Source organism: Falco biarmicus, chromosome 8 (assembly GCF_023638135.1).
Source record: "Falco biarmicus isolate bFalBia1 chromosome 8, bFalBia1.pri, whole genome shotgun sequence".
Taxonomy (NCBI): domain Eukaryota; kingdom Metazoa; phylum Chordata; class Aves; order Falconiformes; family Falconidae; genus Falco; species Falco biarmicus.
In genome coordinates, this window is record NC_079295.1 from 4,804,582 (window position 1) to 4,827,902 (window position 23,321).

General features: G+C 41.6%; 1 protein-coding gene across 4 annotated transcripts in view; it reads right to left on the bottom strand.

Annotated features, from left to right (window-relative positions):
- Positions 1-1,066: 1,066 nt before the first annotated feature.
- MYO1B (myosin IB) overlaps positions 1,067-23,321 on the bottom strand; it is a 113,226-nt gene continuing 90,971 nt past the window's right edge. For 2 of the 4 annotated variants that reach the window (XM_056348385.1, XM_056348384.1), the window contains exons 21-31: positions 22,301-22,369; positions 20,570-20,656; positions 20,165-20,251; positions 17,265-17,351; positions 14,037-14,111; positions 13,497-13,631; positions 12,484-12,590; positions 9,371-9,503; positions 7,647-7,799; positions 6,622-6,749; positions 1,067-4,055 (exon numbers count right to left, since the gene is read on the bottom strand). In XM_056348385.1, the coding sequence (XP_056204360.1) occupies positions 3,932-4,055; positions 6,622-6,749; positions 7,647-7,799; positions 9,371-9,503; positions 12,484-12,590; positions 13,497-13,631; positions 14,037-14,111; positions 17,265-17,351; positions 20,165-20,251; positions 20,570-20,656; positions 22,301-22,369 (1,185 nt within the window). In that variant the 3' untranslated portion in view covers positions 1,067-3,931. The remainder of the gene's footprint in view (positions 4,056-6,621; positions 6,750-7,646; positions 7,800-9,370; positions 9,504-12,483; positions 12,591-13,496; positions 13,632-14,036; positions 14,112-17,264; positions 17,352-20,164; positions 20,252-20,569; positions 20,657-22,300; positions 22,370-23,321) is intronic. The other 2 variants (XM_056348386.1, XM_056348387.1) reach the window with 2 other exon arrangements.

Sequence of the window (23,321 nt, forward strand, 5' to 3'; positions counted from 1 at the left end):
TGACATGCAAATACTGTTCTCTTTGAGGGAGGATGCCATTGCCTGAATTAAGTCTTTAGAAACTACTTAACAGACAATTTCAGACAGACAGGTCTGCAGGGCAAATTAGCAAATATCGTGCTGGAAGGGCTACAAGATCGTGCAACATGCCAACAACCTTTAGTCACATTTAACTGGAAGGTCACGGGGCAGTGACATAACACACAATTCTTTTAAACCGCAGGATTAAAAGCAGGATCCAGAGAATTCTGATCACTTTGAGGGGTTTTATGAACGTCGGTAAAGAACTGTCCCTCCCACTCACAGTCATATGTCTATGTAAGCTACAAAATACTCTGATCAGGATGGCTAGGATAGCCAGAACTCGTCCGTTAGCGACGCTCAGGATCACTTCACATTCATGCTCGTCTATATCGCTGTAAGTTGGCAGCACCTCCATAAAACACTTCCAGTTGTCTTCGAAACGTGTGTTTGTTGGAATGATCTCATTTTGTATCAAAATTTTGCATGATTTTTTCCATTATTTTCCCAGAACGGTTTAGAAAAAGGCTCTCATTTTGGTAATTAAAACAAACCTAGATTAAAATGAAAGGATGCATTTTCTGAATTTTTATTTTAGCTTCTTTCTTCCCTAATTTGTACAACAAACATTGACATCAATGAATCAGGATTAAAATTGTTAAGGATAAAAAGAAAAAGATCACAAGACAAAATGTATGAAGTGTGATAGGTTTGGGGCTCAAAGCCTTTTTTAAAAAATCAGGTTAACCTGGCTATTAATACTGTTCTTAGGGAATCAGTCCAAATCCTAATGTCAGGAAAGCTGAGTTTGCAGAATTGTCAGAGACAACTATGTCAAGGAAAGGACTTGCACTGAAGAATTGCCCCGGAAAAGGTTGCGGTGAATCACTGAGGAAGACATGCTGCCTCTTACAGAATCACACACCAAATACAAATTTCTTCTCTCTCCACATCACACACCAGAGCTGCGCATATTTAATTACAACCCAGCCACCTGCTCTTTTTAGATTTGACGACAGTAAGGAAGATACAGATATAGAGAAAGTATAGGTCTAGGAACAGAATTTTATTTAATTCTAGAAAGTATCATGCAACAAATATCTTTTTTTTTTTTTTTTAAATGATCCTTGCCCAGCTTTCGGATAACAAAATTTACAAGTGAAAGGATGTGTAAGGTTAGCACCATAGGAGAAATAGTCTTCTCTTTACAACTCCATTCAATAGACAGTTATAAAAGAAAACAGAGGAGAAGAAAAAAAACAACTAGGTGACCTTGCGTTTTCATTTTCCACATCCTAGATACTTAAATTTAAACACCAAGATACCAAGACTCTCCTAGCATATCTAAATAATACACATTAAGCAAAACTTATTCTGTACATTGGGAAATATTTGTGTCGAATGGTAACGATCACAAAGGACCAGCTAATATGCAAGGTGAAAACTGCAAATGTTCCAGGGAAAGAAAAGAAACAACAGAACCCGAAGTGAGGAATTTGTCCCTCTTACAGTCTTTTGCAGATATGGCTATCATGACTTGCAAACACCAAAATAAAAAATAATAATTTAAAAGGTATGTGTACTGGCTCTCGTTGGGACAGATCAAACATCCTAACGTTATCCCATAATACCCTAATTTCACAGGCCAAATATACAGCTGTACTTAATCTGAACTCTCCCATTTCTGACCTGCAAGCAACTACAGGAGTACATTAGACTTCCCATTTTTCCTTACTTTGGTCTGCATTTTCAAAATTCGCTCCTTGTGGTTCTTACTATAAGGTTTTCAAGATAGTGAACAGTTTTTCAAACCCTCCAATCTTTACCGAGCAGGAATTCTAACATGGGATTTAGGAGTTTTACATGCCACAGTGTTATGTGCTGTCTTCTTAAGGCGATGGAACAATTCCTGTGGAGCAACTGAATCCTGCATTACAAATCCGTACTAACATTGCCTTCATAAGCATCTCTAATTACAATACATGTAAAACCATTTCTCTGTTATTGAGCTGTTATAAGCTGACTCAGTTATTAAAGGAAGGCTTCAAGCTGAGACAATAAGGAGGAGGCAACCTTTTGTCATCTCTCGGGAGATACATCTTTTGATTACTCCCACCTTTCAAGGTCACACACGTGGACTTTTAACGGCAACGTTCAAACAACCGATTGAAACAATCGTTTATATGCAACTCATAGCAAAACAGTTTACTTTAATCCCAAAGCACAATGTGGTACAACCCAAGCCAGCTGGTTTTTTTCAGCCTGATAACCATTAGCACTAGAACATCTATGGCAGTAAATGCCGTTTGAATGCAGAGCGCCAACATCAGTGTCAAACTACCCAGAGGAGCCTTCGCAGCCATGAGTGCTACATCACTTCACCACCCGGAGAGTAACGAGACTCTGAACTTTTCTTTATCTTTCCTTTATTTATGCTTGGACTTCCAGCACTGCACATCAGATACCCAGGGACTTAATCTGTCCTATATCAGACTGCAAAAATACAATGCTTTCTCAACTGTCCTTGCATCAAACAAATCAAACGGTCACATCCAACAAACCCTTCACTTGAGTAGTTGCTTCTACCTAAAAATGCGTCTCTCCTCTTAAGGATTTCAACTAATGCTTCTGGCTTATAAAAGATTAAGTGCAATCAGTTACACTGGAAAGTTTATCATGCAGCTCTTGATTGTATTTTCTGTGCACGCATTTACATCAGGCACACGAGTTATATAAAATAGTTTGGAGTACAAAAATATGGTTATAACATAGGAGTACCAAACAGCACAGAATTAGAACAGTTTTATTACCATAATACCAATTTATATACAGACCCTCATTTTTTTTTTTTTAATTTTAAGTATTCTTCCCGAACTGACAACTGTAGTGTACACTCTAAAAAACTGCAAATTAACAACACAAATCTATTTTAACCCCTACACTATGCAGTCTGCACCAATCTTCTCTCTTGCACACAAAAATGTATTATAAATAATTTTTCACAAAATGTCACGTATGTTTTATTGCACATTGTACATGCCAATATCTAAAGGAAAGGCTCAAACCTCTTGCTTGATAACTAACTGTTTAAATACCTAGCATTTACTTGTGTTATGAATACTACTGCATTTTTCAGGCTCTAATCTTAACTGATAATTTAAAAGGAAAAATAGCAGAACAGAAAATATGCCTCAAACTGTATAGCTTTTGCAAAAGAAACGTGCTTTTTTAATTTTACTGATTCCTACTGTATAAAGTCATTAAAAACATCTGACCTAATTAAGAATCCTGTGTCAAAACTTCTGCGGTTTTTACTACAAAATTATGCATAGAGCTGCTTGTATCATCATATATTCCTTCTCTTTTGCAGAATGAGGTGCTCCTGTGCTGCAGCGACTTACAGATGGAGTCACACAGGTCGTAGTGCTACCTACAGGGGTCCGTGTGTCAGCCTCCACCTGCCGGGGGCCACCGCAGAGCCGTCAGAGCACCACAACAGGTCAGTACAAAAAGACACTGGGCACAAGTGGCCATCAAGCATCAAGGCCATGTATAGTTCCTGTTAAGCGGATCTCTAGACTAAGGAGTATGAGTAATTTATCATTAATATGCGGGGTTATGGTATGCTGCACTAAAATACGACCGCTAAACAAAAAGAACGATTTGTGTATGACAGAAATGGGCCAGCTGGTAAAAATGCCTCACTGGGTAAAAATCTGCATGTTGAGGGTTAGAACTCTGGCATGAACAAAAAGATTAAAAAATCGATCGATCAAATGTTTTGCCAAGGGTTTCTATAGCTATTAGCCATCAACAGCTCCAGAAAGGGATAAAACCAGCAAAACCAAACAACTAAAATTGCACTATTACAAAGAAACAAGTCCGTGAAAGGGAGAGCCACCAGCCGCCGTTACGGGACAGCCACTTCGAGAAGCCGATTGTTTTTTCGCTTGCAAGTTGGGATGTTGCCGTTTTTCTGGCTGCCTTGTATGAACTTCACACACACTTTGTCTTGCCTGAACTGGACCAGAAACCTAGAAGAGGGAACATGATACAATTTAAGTTAAAGGCGGAAAAAAAACACACGAGAAGGAGAAGTCTTTCCCTGATGGTTCTGAGCATCACCCCAAAAGGATGTCATTTTCAGGTCTGCATTAGTAATAAGAGTAGAGGAATCAAAAAAAAAAAAGAAAAAAGCCATAGGTTGTGGCATGGCTTGAGTGTCCTTCAGGTAGTATCTCTTAATTATTGTCTTCTGCTCGTAACTGTGGGCCTTTTACAGTAGTTAGCTACTCCTTTAGAAAGCAGGCAGATGAAAACAGAATTTCTAATGTACCAGGAATGCAGCAAAGACTATTTCCAACTGCTTCACCATCATCCAAAGGGACTTTGCTGTTTTCATGGACGGAAGCTGAATACTTCTATAGGAACATCAGGAGCGCTTGCCTTCTGGTTTACACTTAATATATCTGGTATTTTAGCAGCTCTCGCATTTCTGATCTGCAGTCAGCCTTTACAGCCCCCTGCTCGGCGGCTGGGGAAGTTCTCTTCCTTGCCAGCAATCTCCAAATTTAGCTATTTCCTACAGTCCAGAATAAATTAATGTGGATTTGACTCTTCACTTTTTACTGGAAGAGAAATTCCACTGAATGTGGAGAACTGCTTTAAAAAAAAACCCCAAACCATCAGGCTCCTGGGGAGCCTCAAGCTTCTCACTGGCGAGCAAGATCAGAAGCAACAAACAGGGCAGCACTGCCTTTTGGCTCACACGCAGCGGCCGCTGACCTAAAAAGTCCTTTGTAATACAGCAGATTTTCCCTTTTAGGATCCTTAAAAAGTCCTTCAGCAGAGGCCAAAAACTTCAAAGAATGTGTCCTGCCGCCGGAAGCCACAAATCAAGCTGCGGCCGAGCTCAGGGGAGGAAGCGCCCGCCGCGCAGAGCTGCCCTTCGCTCCCGCCCTCCTGCTGCGCAGCCCAGGCGCCCCATGGTTTAACTTGTCTGGTGCTGCTGGCCATGCCAGCACCCAAAAAATCCTCCGCAGGTCTCAGCGCCATCATCTCTTGTCACCAGCGCTGCGTTTTCCTCATCACATTGTTCCAGTATTACATATATAAACAGTACGCATGTGTGTATATATATCTATATGAAAAAATGTCTTATTAGACATAGCCCTGCACCAACAGTATTTTTGCTTATATCAACTCTCCTCCCAAAAAGCAGTGTACAGCAGTCAAAATAAGGTCACATTTTCTCATCAGTCCCTAGTTGTGCTTGTACCTAAACTCTAGCGGGGAGACGAGAGTCCCGCTTCACCATCAGCAGAGACGGAACTGCTAACAGCTTCAAATTATTTAGTCTGAATAAACTCAATAGCAATACACACTTCAATGTTTTTAATCTGCAAGACAAGAAACAAAACCACATCCCAAAATACAAGCCGCCTCCCAGAAGGCAGACCGCTTCCAGACCTAAGGCAGGCCAGACTAGTGCAATGCACGCTTAAACCTCATTTTAGTAGTTTATTCCTTTGTAGCCATCATTAAACTAGAAACTGACTGGGGACAGCCCCACTCTTTTAGAGGCTACAACAGACACCCTTCAGCAAATTAAATCCCAGCTGGTAACGGAACACCGGGAAAAGGCAGATATCATTTTCAAGGAAGGAGCAAAATCAGCCTTAAAATAAAAATCCAGGCAGATATAAACTGTACTCGCCATGGTGACTCTAGAACACAAGCAGTGCGCTGCAGCCAGCTAACAGGTTCAGGTTGTGCCTACAGAAATTTTATTTCACTGCGGTCAAAGGGTTCCAAATTTTCTTCTTTATTCAGAATGAATAAGGCCACCAAATCAACAGCGCTGAAATCTGGGGGCACTTCACACAGCAAACGAGCATGTAGCAGTGGTGGGTGAAGCGAGGGACTCTTACTCAGCAGGCTTTAGGGGCTCACACGCACGGTTTTATTCCACAGCTATAACCGCTGCAAGTGCAGTCCTTACCTAAGGCCAAAATATGAAACTGCACCAAGCAGAAGGAAGTACTAATTTGAGACACCAGCTTTTTATCAAACAAAGCTTTTTAACAACCAAAGAAGCCACAACGACGATAGGTGGATCAACCACCACCAGCAGGAATTTTCAGAATATGTTTTGCACCTTCACAAAAGAGAAGGCAGAGTTTTAAAGACCTGCAATACCAGCACCAGTGACACATGTACTCGGGGAGGAGCTTTTCATTCTGTTTTCACTAGAGTCCACTCTAACCAATAAACATCTCACAGGAATACGTGGGCTTTTCAGTCACACGCAGAACGATTCTCTCAGACCTAGTATCTCTGAATTAGTTCTCTGGCAGCAATTCTGCTTCATAGCCCTGTTTGAAACTACCTTCGGAAGAGCACATTTTCTCCAATGGCTTTCACAGAAATAAGAGCCAAATAAATGCTAGAAATAAGTACGCATTGACAATTGGGATCCTTATTTACAAGAATGGTGTTAAGAGAAAAGAAGCATTAGCTACACAACAGGGTTCTGTTTTTCTAACATTTTTAGCACGTTGCATTGAAGGAAATGCACTTTTAAGCAAACAAGAAACGTACTCATCGGATATCTCAATGTTGAGCTTCTGTTTGGTTTGGCTGAGAGTCGTGCGGTAAAGTTTGGTGGCCATTTCAATCAGGTGGTCGCTGCTGAGCAGGAAATCTCCTTTACCAGCTGCTCCCGAACCCTGAAACAGACAGGAAAGTAGTTAGGACCACCAAAACCTAGAATACAAAAAACAATAAATGCCAGCCAAGCCGGAGGTTTTACAAGGAGCCTTCTCTTCCCAGTGCAATGGAACAAGAGCCTTTAAACTTGGAAATTAAATAGGGATGTGGTGCACTGTATAGGATCCAAATGCAATTCACTCTCGAAGACACCACAAACCTGTTGAAAAAATTATAAACCCCTTCCCACCCTACAGAAGGGTCACCCTCATCTGTCCTACACAAGGGCAGCGTTTCTGTATCCCCCTTTTGGCTACACTGCAGCACGCTTGCAAGATTTTCCAATAGGAACAGAAACCAGTTACCCACACCAGTACAAGGATGAAGGCGGCCAGTACAGACACTAATATGAAGTTCTTCAAATTCATTTAAACTAGAGTAGAAATTCTAGCAGAGCCATGGTAAGAGTGCAGTGAAGCAAGTATAGCACTGAACTAAGTAACCAAATGAGCTGTGCCATAGTGTGGATTTCTGGGCATCCCATAAAGAGAGAAATATTCTGCCAGTGTGTTGGGAAGAATTGTGTGAGCAGCTAAAACGGAAAACGGTGCCACAAGGCATCTGAACCAGATTAAAGGCCCGTATTACAAACTGAAAACTCCCATCCTGAAGAGGTTACAGTGAAATACAAAGTTTGATTTTCACAAGTAAATCATCGTTCGTAACATAAAAACTGTTCTTACTTGGCTGCAGTAGTTTTAAATCAAAGTTTCTGCAGATACGGCAAAGTTCAATGAACTTCTAAACCCACAGGCTAATGATATTTATGCTTTAATGCTACAAGATAATTAATAAACAATTTTTACATCACTGCATGCAAAACAGTCGTATTATTGTATTATAAAGCCGTAACCAACCTCCTTGAGGTGCACTGCGAAGAAGCCATCATTTTGGGAGCTCATGGACACTTTGGTAACATCTCCCAGTGGAACCTCTGACTTGATATTCCCAGATTTTTGATCCGCGAGGAGAACGTTATTTTTGGTTAGTAAGAAAATCCTGGACGTAGCCTGTGAAAATACAAAAATGCAAATCATTATCCACGCAAAGAGAGAACTGGTCTTTACTGGGCACCTACTGAGACTCCAAGCAGTTCACAGAGTTAATAAGTTTGGCGCACATCAGTAATCATCAACATCTGATGCTCAGTAAAAGCTGCAGATCAGTTAAAATCAGGTCAAATTTATTTACGTGTCTAATTACAGATTGAGAAGCTTAACTCACTCTGGCACATATACTTAGGTATAAACAGTACCTTTAATGACTAGCTTACAGTTATAAAACTCGGAAACTGAAACGCAGAAACTATGCAAATCAGGATAACCTCATTTCTCGGGCTTTGTCAATCCCAGGAGACTCAACGCACCTTTCCAGTGAGAGGTAACTCGGGGCCAAGCCTCACTGCTCACTGTCACCCACCGAAACCGCGTCACGGAACACCACAGATCCAGTAGGTATTTTCAGTGCTATGTTCTCCTCCCTTTCGCTATTGAAATTATTCTTTAGGAGGATAAACATATTTTCCAACAACAAATATTTTTAATGCATGTTCTTAAATTCATCTTAGAAAATAATAATAAAGAGAAACAAGAACTTAAATCTACCTATAGTTGTTTCTCCTGTAAAATTTTAAATAATAAAATCTTAATTTTTTTTTTTTTTAATCTTGAGAGCTGTAGCCTATGCAAGTACAGGAAAGATACTGTCTTCATTTAATTAGTTTTTTCTAAACCGGAAAATTAACTTGGCATCAACAACAGGCAACCTAATTTCCCTTTTACAAATGCATAAATGACTTCTGCATTTGAGAAGCTGAGATCTACTACTTCTAATATTTAGACAGATACAGTGAAAACAATGACATTTACTAAGGGAGGATAATACGCCCTGTTCTAATGAGTATAATTTAAATGCAAAACAAGTTCTGTGCTGGCAGAGTAAAAAAGTACCCAGCACATTTAACAGCTTTATTCAAATGATACAAGAAACTTGCCTCTTCATTCCAAAAAGCTTTTGGTATCAGTCAGAAGACAGGCAAAGCTAGCAGAGTATGGTACTCAGAGTTTTAAAACCTAATGAAATGTGATGATCAGGAGCTTGAAGAACAGTGTGAACCTTGAAAGGTTAAGTTTTCTAAATACTTGAACAAGAATAATATTCTCTAAGTATTTATTTTCTTCGGTTGGCAAACAGGAGATCTGAGTTTGGTGCAGAGACTACATTTAGTTCTGAATCATTACGGTCCTGTTACCAGTTGGTGAGATGACGTTTTAGTTTGGAAAAGTTGCTGAAAACTACAAACCCAAACAAAACATTAGTAATCCTTCTGTAAATTTAAACCAGGTGTTTAAACTTAGGTAATTTTTAGCACATTACATTGAAGGAAATGCATTTTTAAGCAAACAAGGAGGTGTTTAAAATCACCAGTTTACATGGATCCAACATTTCCAGTCTTGTCCTTAAAAAAAAAAGCATTTTGAAAAATCCTCAGACTGTTTAGATGACAAAAAGAAAGTCTCCCACAGTTGATTTATAACAAACATGATCTACCTTTCCAGATAAAACAATTCCATCTTATTACCTTCCCATTGGCTCTATTGATCTTATTCACAACTTCGGCAATAATGATCTTTTCGTCCACAGCATCTTTAAGTTTTTTGTACTTGGGGTTCTTGCTGATTTCCAAGTAAGCCCCTTGGAATGGCTGCCCAACACTGCCCAAGAAAAAGACAAAAAAACCACGAATTAAATATGAATCTCAGGGAAAAAGCAAGCCTCCTGAAACAGCCACAGTCTGCTTCAGGCTTTGTGGGGCCAGGAGATGCACCAAACACCATCTTCAATGACTCTATAGTGCCAGAAGCTTCCTGAAGCTTTGATACACCCTCTGCCACGGAAAGCTGTTTGCTGCTCCATTTTTAACAAAAGAACATGACCCAGAAACCGCTACTTACAATTTCCACCTGTTTCAAGCGACAGCAATGCTGTTATTATTAGGTATTATATATCTAATATAGCAGTACTATTTTATAAGATTATTATATAGTATTGTGTAGAATTATTAATGATAATTAGACAACTGAATAATCATATAAGCGAATGCAAATGGGGCTTTTAACACAGCGTGCATTCACGCAGTGCGCTCTGCCCCCGGACCCCTGGTCGGCACCACCGTGCAGCCGTGTCGGTGTTCACCGGTGCCGTGCCGGCAAACCACGTCAGCTGAAAATAACTTGGGAACTGCTACAGAGTAGCACAGATATATCTCCCAGCACATTATCCCTGAGGAAAGGCAAAAAAAGAGGAGCAGTAAGAAAGAGTACGTGTATTAGAGACAGAATCCTGTATATATTAACAGCATGATGATGGCGCCTAAAGAGAAATTTATCACCGAAGACAGTAATAGGATTTTTTTTTTCCCTTGCTCTGGGAACGTTTTCCAATTAAACGGGCCAAATTGCTACGGATGTCTGACACAAGTACATCCTTGCATATACAATCAATTTTGATTTAAAATCAGCAGTAACAGTCTCTGAAGTTTTCTTTCCTGTTTCCACAGTCGGACGCACTTTGACAGCGTTCCACAGTGACAGACAGGAGCCTGCCCTCGGGACCTGCCGCGTTCCTTAGCCGTGACCCAGGCCTGCCTCCGGACCTTGCCTGCCCATCGCTCCATCTTCACCCACCTCAGGGGGGGACAGCAAGAGCTTCGCCAGCAGTTAACAACTGGCACGCACAGTTGCTGCTTGCTTTGTTTGGAAGCCACTTTAACTAATCGCTTTGATTAAATTACAGTCAAAGTAGTCAATGCAAAGCTTTGCCAAGGGGAGAGCCCAGGAGGAACCAGCGTCTTACGCAGACCAGCCCTCCCTGACTTTAGAGGTGTACCTCTGGCACGCGGGGCAGGGGGGAGAAAAGGAAGGGTACTGGTCTTTTAGTACTCAAAAGAAGTCCCTTTCTGTTCTTTAATTATATTAGCACAGAAAATTAGCCACATCCAATGACTCATTATCATAGTAACTAATCACAAACTTTATACAGTCGTTTCCTCCACCCTTAGGCCGATAAAAAGCCTGACAGGAGCTAATCAGCTCTGAATGCAAGACAAAAACAGATGGAAATGTTTCTAAATGAGTGCAGGGTGGGGAAAGCTCATGTTGGAGCTGGCGTTTTTGTTTGTTTTTATTAATTAACATTATGAAACCATAGTCACCAAAACAGTAGATTCCCTGTGGACTTTGTCCCTAATCAAATGATGATGACTTAGGAGCTAAAACTAAAGGAATCAACAGTTACCCCCTATCGCATGTTACCCCACTTAAGAATGTCTTGGATAAAAGTAACTCGGATATATATTTTGCTGTATATTATTCCATTGTTCGGTCTTGGTGTGAAAAGTACTAAAGCAGGGATATAAATAAAATTCTTTCCTTTCCAAGGAGCAATACGTTGATCAGATGTGTAACGACTCAGAGCAAAAACCCCTGCTTGCTCCTAGAAAAGTCCAAAGGCAGTATCCTCTTTTCCCAGCAGGATAAAAAGACATCCTAAAGCAAATAAGGATCAAACCACAAACTAACATACCCAGCCGTTAAATAAGTGATCTACTGAAGGGAAGAAAGAAAAACATCTACTGAGCCTGTTACAGGAAAAAAGGAAACGTCTCAATAACAAATGACACCAAAGCAAACCAGTAAAGCACAGGAACAGCCGGCAGAGCTCGCCCCTGCATGGAGCCGCGCTCATCCACTCCTGCAGACTCCTGCCTCTCCCTCCAGCGAGCCTCGCTTCACAGTGCCTCACTCCTGCTCACCTCAAACGACGCCTTCTCAAGAAAACTCTCCCGAGATGGACAAGACCTTTGTTTTCAAGAAAAATACAATTTCTAAGCTCATATTTACTTTAAATGTCCAATTCAACTCCTTTTGAGGACATCGGATCTCCCTCGTCAGCCTTATTGCATGCAAAATTTGAAAAAAATGTGCACTCCTGAAGTAAAATCAGATACCACTGCACCTTTTTGAAGAACGCTAGCTCCGCAGATAGTAATGACAAGAATTTATCAGGTTTTAAGAACTCAATAATCCGAGACACCAAAAAGCTTATTTGCAGAGATTTCACATTTTGAAAAAGTCTCCAATTAAAAAATAAAGTTTAAATGGAAATTAACTTCTAAGCACTTTTTTTTTAAAGCATCCTTTCAAAAAGATATATACCGATGTACCTAACTCTTAAATTACCTAGTCTTCATATGAAAGTGTGACGCTGAATGTACCGAGTCCAAACATAGAAGAGCTCCCCAGCACGCCTCAACTTACAGTTCACTCGACAGTTATCGGCTGCAGGAACCAGCGTGATGGAAACTAGGGGAAAGGGTGAGAGTTATTCCCTTCTATGAGCTCTCCAAACTTTTACGATGTGAACAGGTCACGAGGGGTTAGAACAACACCATATTGTGTATCCTGGACAGAAGCGCTCAGCATCGCGGGATCAGCGGGCTGCAACAACCTCTGTGTTAGAAGCAAACTGAGCTGAGTTTCCAGGATTGTAAAGTAAAACAGTGGAGGGACATTGTCCAGCAAGGAAAATGCACCTTCCTGCTTAAGATAAAAAGCAAAATCTTGCTTAGTTTCCTAAATCTCTGTAAGGATACTGAACGTGTTGTACAGTAAAAGCGGTGGAGTCAGTCATTACCTGGCTGGATATAAAGCCTTCTTGTCCTTGAAAAGTTCACTTGCTTCCAGTTTTTCTTCATATATAAGCTTCTGCTGATCTGTGAACTGGTCTCTGTACTTCTTACACTACAAAACACGATTTATTACACACACCAAAACATTATCCTTCCCAATCTGATCTGAAGCAACAGCACCACAGGCTAATGTTTGCTTATCGCTCAAAATGCACATTCTTTGTATACTTCTGAAGTGACTCAGCACCATCCTACGTGCCACTGTGGCACACTAACAAGCAGCAGAGGTGTTTATCTCCCCACCCATTCTAGATACCGGTTTTGGTGTAATTCAGAAGTATCAAAAACATCTCACTTAAGCATGTTGCATTTGGACATGAGCTTAATCCATCAGATACCGGTCTCTGGAAGGCTGTGCTAAAAGGGTTCACAGAAACGTAAGTATAGTTCCACGATTGTGGAAGTTTCTGTAAGCAGGGAAAAAGAACAAAACACAGCTGAGAGGATGAGTTTTGCAGGCTCAGAAAGAAAATCTGTTCCTCGACAACTCACAGAAAACACAGCCCACAAGGTTAAAACGTCTCATCAGCACTTACACAGGTTCTCACCATTCTCTCCATCCGCGGATCCAAACCAAATTTCAGCTAACCACAGTTCACAAGTAAAAAATTCCACCCCGTGTTTCCAATGGTTGTCTAAGAGCTAGTCCCAGCCCTGGCCACGGACACAAGTATTATAAGCTGCCAATTAACAGGCAACAGGCATACTGCTTTAGAGTCGAGTTAAAAGCTGATGTCAGGAAGCAATCTTCTCTCCCTAGCCCCAGGAAGGGGCAGGCAGGACAGCTGTACCCCTCGTAGGCCAAAGACAATAATCAAACCCCTACTTCTTCCAAAGAAATAAAACCATCCTGGCCGGAACGGGAAGAAATACATTCTAAAAATAGGCCCTTCATGAACAAAACTACTGGAAATGATGTGATGAAGCTCTGTACAGACTGGACCAGAATGTGTCCTACCCTCCACAAGTGGAAAATCCTCTTTAGCTCCTTGTGAGTTGAATCCAAGAAAAGGTAAGGTCTTGCTGGCCAGTTTTTATCTATTGGTGATAAAGAAGGCATCTTATTCTTCATTTCCAGGAAGTATTTTTGCATCTGTGATAAAATTGAAGCAAGATGTTTTATTAATGTTCAAATACCAGAGTTATGTCAACCAGCAAGGAAAAGCAGATGCTCTGTGATTAAAAGCACAGTTACCAAACCACAACGCTAAGCTTTCCTAAACCTGAATATGGATTTTAAAAGCCAGGTATATCGAGAAACACAGATTTAGATATCACAGAAGTGTGGCAAATGCTTAGTTAGCACCATTCCCACACCTTCAAAACACTATCACCATCCTTTCCTCACATCAGAATATTTAAGTTGCCAATTTTCCATATGTTGAGCTTGGACCTTTCCTTACAAAGATGATCAAGGCCAAACTACAGCTGTTACTTTGCTATAAAACAATTTTAAACACAGAAAATCTACATGTGCTTTGTACAGATGTATACATACAAGTCTCTGAAGGGTAAATTCATAAATTTTTCTTCCAGCATTGGCTCTGAAGAATTTCCTGTACTCTCTACGGACCTGAAAAGTAAAACAAACCCTCAAAGTGGGTATGGAGAACAGATTTGTTTGCACAGGTACATTTTTATAAAGCTCTATGGAAGAAAATAGTATAAAAGCATACAAACATGCAAAGTGTTCCCTGAAACAGAAACACGAACCGGGCACACTTAAAATACATGAACCAGACCATGAACCAAGAGGTCAGAAAATTACCTCGCCTGACCTGAGAACAGTCATTTGCAAATTTCACAGAGAACTTGAAACACTTTCCTCTGAAAAGGCAAGCTATTCAAATATGGCTGAATTCACAGCATGACTCCATTTTCACAAGGCTTTTGCATAAAGTCAGACTGGAAAAAGTGAGGTATCGTCAGTGACACACGTTTTATTGTGTCTGAAGAGACACTGAACTGATGTTAATTACACAGTTAAGTGATGAACTGTTTCTAATTTTTCTCTTTGAAGATTCTTAATACACAGAGTTTTCTATAATAACAAAGGGATTTCCTTCCCCCCCCCCCCCAAACAGCCTTATGCATGAAAAAACTCTTTTCACACAAGCAGTCTTCATTCCAAAAGGAAAAAAAGGGTTTTGGTGCTTGGTAAGAGCAGAGAATCAACACAAAGGTCACTTAATGTCAGCAAGCTTGGTATTTGTTTCTAGAATTGGGGGGGGGGGGAGGGGGGAAATATATAGAAAAAGTGATCACTGAAAACCATTTTTTGTGGGTGATACTAATTTTTAATACATGCATGTAAATGCAGGTTTCAGAGTACTGGTTTTGCCCTTCCTGATTCTATCAGTGCTAATTAGCACAGTATTGAAATTCCTCCCTTTGGCAAATGCAGTCTGAGGGAGAGCACAACTGGTCTGCTGTTCGATGTGAAGCCCAGGCTCACATCACCTTAGCTGAAACATCCCCCAGCTTTCCTCAAACTTTGGCACAGTTTGCAACACACCTGCTACAAGTTTGGAACAAAAAATCAGAGAAAACATCGTGGCTTTGCATAATTTACCCCAGAGCAAATTTTGTGGTTTTAGCTCGTTCGCTGTGTGTTACCGAGCTCACTGTAACCAGCAAATCGAGGGAAACCCATAGAGGGAAAAACCCACATCGACTTATAAAGAAAAAGGTCCCTCGGCTTACCCTGGCACACCTTCTGCCCCATACTGAGGGTGATGCATTTTAAAATCAGCCAGCATTATGAAAGCAAGAATCTGTCACTGTTCTGGGATTAAAAAATCCCCCAGAGATAAATCGGTTTTGCTTAATTACACATTAAGATGCATCAACAAAACTGACAGCGTTCATCTGTCACCATTGTATGCACATAACTTTTTCCGCTTCACTTTGTAAGAAAAAGTATTCTTCTTCACGGGTTTTCTGTAAAGTTTAGTGCTCTGTAATTAACGTACATCCTTTATTTATTATTCAGGGATGGAAATTAACACACTCAAAGCCACTCCAACCACAATCAATCCCAAATCTCACCACGTTCTCATAGACTCTCTTTAATGATGTTGCTTTACATAATTCTTCGTGAGCTGCAAGGTGTGCAAATTAATTTGGAACAAAGGGACTAACACCCCCACCCCACATCCTACTGGCGCTGCAGGGAAGCTGCAAAGCAAGCACTGGGAAACGCAAGCCGTTCCAGAAAAGCCTAAATCTCGGAAGTACCACAAACGCTATTAACATCTACTTCTTGTACAATCAAAAAAAAAAAAAAAAAAAGACACAGGAATTAATGGTTTAATCTTGATCACTTGTATCGACTTTAAATCTTCACCTGGAAATGTTATGGGTGAAAATACTTTGCCATCAAATGAGAACTGCCTGTGGCAGCAGTGATATATTGCAATCACAGCCTATGACCTTATTCAGAAAAAACTGCGCCTGCCAGGCGAGATGGAAGTGCTGTTTACACTATTTAAAAAAATACTTTGAAAAGCCACAGCACAGACAGGTGGAAACATACTCCTGCTGTAATGTGCCTTAAAGATTTTTGGATTCACCAGTTTTCATTGAAATGCTGCTGTTTGATATAAAACAGCCTCTGAGTTCTCTCAGGAGGGACATGTTCTTGTTTTGAAATCCTAAAAACAGACCTGCTTTGGCAGTAGTACCTAAAGTGTGATTCTGTTCTGCAGAAGGACTTCTTAAAATGGCTCCTTTGGATTTCCAGCTCTCGTTTCCATGTGGGTATTGTAATGGAATTTTTTATATACATAATATATTATATAGAATGATATGCTTTGTAACTATTTTCCCCATTTCATCACTGTTAGGGTAAGTATACGAGAATACGAAGTTGGACTTTGCATTATCAAGCGAAATGCTCCCTTTTACACGCCCGTAGCCTGCGCTATCCCTGTTAGCAGAAGTGCCACCCAGCCAGACAGAAGGGATTCAGATTCCGCAGCTCTTCAGGACTGCGTCTGCACAATGATGTTTGGAAGCTGGATCATGTAAATCGTTTGGGCACAGACCCGAAACATCTCAAGATGCCATTTTCATCGTCTATTTACAGAGCAGAACTACATTCTTCCAGATTACAAATGTGTTTTCTCTTGCCAACCAGTCCTTGAAAGCAAGGGACAGAAACCAAAAGACCCTTGGACATCTCAATTTTCTGGAATTCATGGCTGCCACAAGCCATAGGCAAGTGCATGCAATGCTGTGGCCTAGAAAGGCTGACGGAGGCAAGAGGACGTTAGTTTTTGTTAGCTTTGCGCCGTGCCCTCGACGCTGGGCAGGGGTTGAGCGTGAGCAGCAGTGGAGGCACACAGCTGCACCCCGCTTCCCATTCAAACAAGCAGAGGTCACAAGAAGAAAATACATCCTTGTAATCTTTCGGGATAGGATCTTTGCCAACGTAGGTCAGGTTTTTAAGCCAACAACCGTCACACAGTCCCTTTAATCTGACATTTGCCTTTTGCTTCAAATTCCCAATAGGACAAAAAACACCTGGTGCCTCAATACTGCTGTAAATGAGGCGTTTTCAGCTCAGGAATGTTTCAGTAAAATCCATGACAAAATCAAGCAACGCAATTCTGTGTAAAAACCATCCCTGCTAGTGAGCCCACACAACCGCTTGTTTATTAAGTGTTAGTAAGATGCCACACTTTATTGAGTTCATGTTGACAGATGAGAGGGTTTGAGAAAGTACCTTCAGTCCAAGCCAGTAAGCCCAAATGACTGCAACAGCATGCTTACGCCTAGCCTCCTCCTTCAAGCGTTTCAACTCCCTTCGAGCCTAAAAGGTTCAGATAGTGAACAAAAGAGACAGCCCGATGCAGACAGCACAACGACCAGGAAAAGGCTTCTCCTAAACAGGACAGCCAACTTACAATCAAGACACGGAAAGGTGGAAGAACAGCATTTAACCTTGAAAACCCAACGTGTCAGTGTGGATTGGTGTGAAGCCACAGAGGAGGTCAAAAAAAGCCTCCAATGCTGCGTAAGGGGCACACAGAGGTCAGAATTTTGTCAGCCCCATTATTCACTGCCAACGTTTCCATCTCCTCGTCCGAGCACAGCTCGCAGCCAGCGGTAGGTATCTCCTAATCCGATTCTAACGGAGACCTTTGCGCAGCTGTGTGACCAAAAGGATGCGTATGAAAATCAAGACCTACTAAAATCTCCCTATCGAGTCACTTCTTCCACTCGTGAGTGCCTGGCCAGGGCAGAATCAATTCTGAAAGCAGGTATGTAAGGATGAATTACCGGCACTGTGGTGAGGGCTTTCATTCCCGAGGGTGTTTTTTATTTTGATCTTTATGTACCTTAAAAAAAAATTCTCTAGCCTGGTTAATAATCTTCTCCAGTCTGTCTTTATGGAATGAAGGGGTAACCCCCCCACCCCCCCCAAACCCAGTGCCTTCCTCATGGGCAAAGAGACAGGCACCCACCTACATTTCATCAATCCTTCCCGGTTTAGGCAAGCAATTTGCAATTCTAAACACAAAGGCAAGCGTGGGCAACTTCACAGCATCTCCCATTTGAGGAGATACCAGGACATTTGTTATTCAGTTATCTGATGATAAAAGCCAAGTAAAACCAAGAGTTCCAGTCTGACAGCACCGGTGACCGCAGCTCTAGCCACGCATCTGCCCGTGTCGGGATACATGCCATCAGCAGCGGTGCAACAGCGGTGCCAGCCTGTGCCAGCGGCGCTTCCCCGGCACAGCTGGGCGGGTTAAAACCTGGGTCAGGTGCGGGGGTTAACCTGGGTCAGGTGCGGGGGTTAACCTGGGTCAGGTGCGGGGGTTAACCTGGACTCACAGAATGTGCTCTCACTGCTCTGCCTGGGACAAACGCTCCTACTGCACAGTGCTGTGAAAACAAGGGCTCTGCAAAGCTAAGTTTGTCTGTCTTGTGAAAAGGAAGGAGTACTTCAGGTCTAGAGCTTTTCTTTTTTTTTTTTTTTTTTTGGTAATGCAAGTTATCTGACAATAAATTTCAGAAACTTTTGTTTTCAGCATTCCCCTGGGAAAAGAGAAAACATCACACCAATTCTCCCTCTTATCGAATACTGTAATTCTTTTTCTAATCTTAATTCAATTTAGATTATTATCTTTTTAGATTATTATCTTTAGATATATATTATTCTATTTTGATTACTTATAATAATTTAAGGAATAAAGATGTAATTTTTGCCTGAAATTCCTGTGAGTCAACTGGTAAAAACAACTACTAAAATATGTGAAAAACTATCCAAATCTACTAAATATTTAAACGAGGAGCTCTAAGACAGGTAACACTATTGCATCCACTTCCCAGATGTGTCCTTTTTAATTCTGAAGGATATCTTAAACCTAGGAAAGAAAGTACCACTTCTGCAGTGCTGAGCGATTTTGGGGGTGAAAGGACCTCTGGTTAAAAATAAAATAACTTACCGATGTATTGCATTGAAACAACCACAGGGGAAACAGTGAGTCTGTCCAGTTACACAGCTACCTAAATATCAAGCTAGAACTGAAAAGTTCCAGAGTGTCTCTAGTACAAGGGAAATTCCATACATGTTTGTGTGGATTCCCAGGGCTGCCATTTCATTAGAAATCTAATAGATTTATATCAAAATAGCAAAGGTCAAACTCAGCACTATACTCCAGATGTAATTTGAGCACATTTCTCCATCTAGTTGGCAAGGTGTTCTGACAACATCCTACCACCACCCCTCCAACCTAAATAACAACTGGAAAACATTTTCAACTTAATGTATTTACTGAATATGGTTTTCAACTAGATTACAAATTTATTAATTAAAGCCAATATATTTTCGGCCTCTAGTGAACAGCATTTCCTATGTTCACATAACCCACAACAGCAGGCTGGGGATTAGTAAGAATCTTTCAGTGGGACTTTGCTTCTGAAAACAAACAGCTGATGCTCGAATTCCTGGGATTTTTCTAGGGCTGGAAGTTTAGAATTGCAAACTACCATCATTTACTGCTAAAAGATCAGGTCATAAAACTGCGCTTTACTTTTACTTACGGAAATTTTCTTACTGGTTCAAATCACAGCCAGTGAATCAATTAAACCAATTAAAATTAATATTTAGTAGAACTTACTAGCCTTGGTTTGAACTTGTAAATGAAGACTGTCCAGGGTGCAGAATACACAGCCTGGGGAAAACCTCAGCTGGATCACTAACACAGTGTCACTGAAAGCACTTCTTGGGAGGGGGGCGGGGGGTGGGAAACACAGCAAACCCCCCCAACCTCCTTTCCCCCTGCAAACCATGCTTTGCATATTTACATTTAGTTAAATGCATTTCCTATTTTGAGAATACGGCAGTCTAGTCGTTTTTAATCTAGTCTAATGGCTTGTTAGTGCAAATCACTAGTTGGTTGCCATGCAGAGAATTTCCTACCCTACAAAAAACTGACGTACAAGACATTGTCAGATTTATTAAGTGTGGCATGAATGGAAATGGAAGGAATCAATGATCATGCTCTATTACCTAAAAGTCAATTGTATTAGTCATCACATCTCACTATGTACTACCGATTAAACGTTGATACTGTTGGGTAATGAAGGGGGGCATGTGATATATGCATGAAGTACCTTATATCCAAGCCAGTAAGCCCAAATAACAGCAATAGCATGTTTATTTCTAGCCTCCTCCTTCAGTCGTCTCAGTTCCCTTCGCGCCTGTGATGCATTTGAAAATGGGATATAGAAAAGCTTAGGAAAGAAAAGGTTACTGCAAGTCCCCAATGGTGCGAGAAAGAAAGAAAGAAACAAGTCACTACAAACAGCAAATACTAAAGCATGTCCCAGCTTCCCAGACTGCACCAGCAAAAGAATGTTAGCAGCAAGAGAAACAAACAACCAAAACAATTTAAATAATTAAAGAAAAAAATCAGCAGTTTAAGCCACTGAAAATATGCCCAGATAACTTTATCCTGATGGGCCTTCTTCATTCTATGTAGGGACAACTAAGTGCACAATTTGTTGCCATTCTCTTACCTGGGTACCATGCCAATAAGCAGCAATTACTGTGGCAGCCTCGTTACAACGTTTCTGATGTTTAAGTTCCCGAAGAAGTTTCCGAGCCTGTAAACCATTGAAAAAGATTGTTTTATTAAAAAAAAAATTACTATCATTTCTTAATGATTTTCAACTAAGGCACTGCAACCTATAAATCTAGGCAAAACCAAAAAAACCAACAATGCCTCCAAATCTCCAAGCAAATAAATTCATAAATGCTGCGCAGCCTAACGTCCGCTGGTCCCGGGAGGATTCTGCACGCAGTGAGAGCTCGGGATGGGCAGTGCAGGGGATCTCAGCTCAATGGTTAGTTGTCTCCCAGATTTGCTGCATCACCCAAGATACCTATGTGTCTGTCTGTACAACGGCAACAATGCTTTTGCTCCACACGGTGTACGTCTTAGCCATTTGCACTGCAATAAAGAATAAATTGCCTGGCTTCAGGTCACACTTGAGGTCACACCAGGCTTTTACCCAGGGCAGCACTACCACAAACAAGCGTGTTCTCCAGTGAGAAATGGAAAACCGTAACTCAAGATGAGATGATGCTTTTACCCAGTTTTCTTCAAATAATGCTCATGGGAAAAGACAGCGTGTCAACAGTTGGACTGGAAGGGTATTTTTAACTCATTTAAACAAAATAAAGACAAAGTAAAAAAAAAAAATCAAGAAAAATAGCACTGTCAAATGATGCTAGCTTATTGCTGGCAAACTTTAAAACCCTCTGGGCAGGAGAGGGCTGTTCACACCTACAGCTAGTAACTGCAGCCCCCTCCTTCCCCACCTGAGAGCAAGGGAACTGACTCTAGAATTAAAGGCAGTCCTCTCTTCCCTGAACAGAGCAAAAAGCCACATTTTGTGAGGTGGCGGATGGTTAACAAGAAAACATTTTTCTCTGAAGCTGGACAGCAGTAGTTTCTTTAAGCACTGTGGCCACTTTCCTGTGAGCTGTTAACTGCATTTTCACCTGGTAGTTCAGCATCACTCCTTAAGCCTCTACTACAGGTGCAGGATTACCCCTTCATGAAGTACAAAGCTCTCAGAGAAGCAGCCAAGCCGTAGCCAGCTGAGGCAGGGGACAGGCACACAGCACAAGGTACTCGCCCAGCACAGGCTGAGCACAGGGCGCTGCCACCCCTCCGCCAAGCACACACAGAATCGAGGGCTTCACCCCAGCAACATACTGCCCAGGTGACCTAAACTATTGTCAACCTGCTTTCAATCTTGTTCATTCTTTGAGCATCCTGTTTACCATAAAATAACCTCCAACCACAACTTAGTTCTTCCACATCAGTCCCACGTCACAGTTTCCCTAAGCCCAGCGGCAGAACCCCGCTCCAGAGCTGCTGGGCTGCCCGCTTGCGTGTACCTCCATCTGCTGTGAACATCAGGCTCCCTCATTGACACACGTGAAGCGGGCACCTCTGGCCAAATTCTCCGGCAGAAGACGGCCCAAGCACAACCCAGAAGCTAGCACGGTCCCAGCCACCCACGGGCACCATCTGCAGGGACATGCAGCCAGCCCAGGCTGCACACAGATGTCCCAAACCCACCTCTTCATGGCAAACGCAAGCATTTAACAGCAGCCGTGGCACAGCCCCAGCTCGGTGGGAGCTGGCGTGGAAGTCGGGAGGCTCAGTGCATTTGGAATGTGTTTCCTGACCCGCTCCTTACCTCCCCGTGCAGACACAGCTGCAACAGAAAACTCACCTTCCATCCTCTGATGTAAGACTGAACTATAATAGCCGAACTCTTTATCTTCTGATACTTTTTTTGTTGCTGTATTGGAAGTAAATATGTGATACTTAGAACATTTGCAACTGCAAAATACTGTGTAATAAAACATTCATTACTAACATTTGAAAATACGATTAAGGATACAAGCACTAAACGTAAAAATTGAACAATTTTTCATCATGCAGATGAGAGTGTAGATTCTGTACTCAACCAGAGGGGAAACAAAGCACATCAACAACGCTGCACGGACAATGTCACCCTCTGTGTACAGAAACACTAAGTTCATGGTCAGCAGCAGCACAAAAGTGACATGGATTAAACACTAACAGTAGCAGCTTTATTTGTCTGTCCCACCGACAGGGTAGCATACAAACCATCACAAATGCTCAGGTTCGTTGGCTAAGCTTTTTGCCATCTTTTCATAAGACTTGTGCTGTTCCTATTACCCACAGTCCCTTCATAATACCAAATGCTGATGATAACTTAGGAACAGGAAAAAAGAGAACCCATGGATTCCAGAATAACATGCTGGAATTCAAGTATGCCAGTCAGAACGTTAAATTTCCCAGAGAGCCGAGCATTTTCCTCCTAAAAAGTCAGACCTCCAGTAGACCAGTGCCTAGTATACTGCTAAGTGAACAACAGCTGACAGACTTTGCAACAAGGCTTTTAGACCGCACAGTCAGCCCACTCAATGGCAGTGAACATCTCTGCAAGCCAGCATCCCCCCAAGGCCACCTTCATGCCATGGCTGACATCCGTCATGCCTTGCAAGGGAAAAGACAGGCAAGTGTCTGCAGATCCTTTGGCCAAGCCTCCAGCAGAAGGAGTTGTCAAAAAAGCTTGGTTCCTTAGGAAGGAATTCCTTAGGAAACACTCCAAATCACAGTGCCTAACAGTCACGTTGGGTTAGGAGAATAGTGCCCTCCATCTACAGGAGGAGGCTGAGGGAGTATTTTTATTGTCACCCGTAAGGAATTCTGAGAGTTTTGCT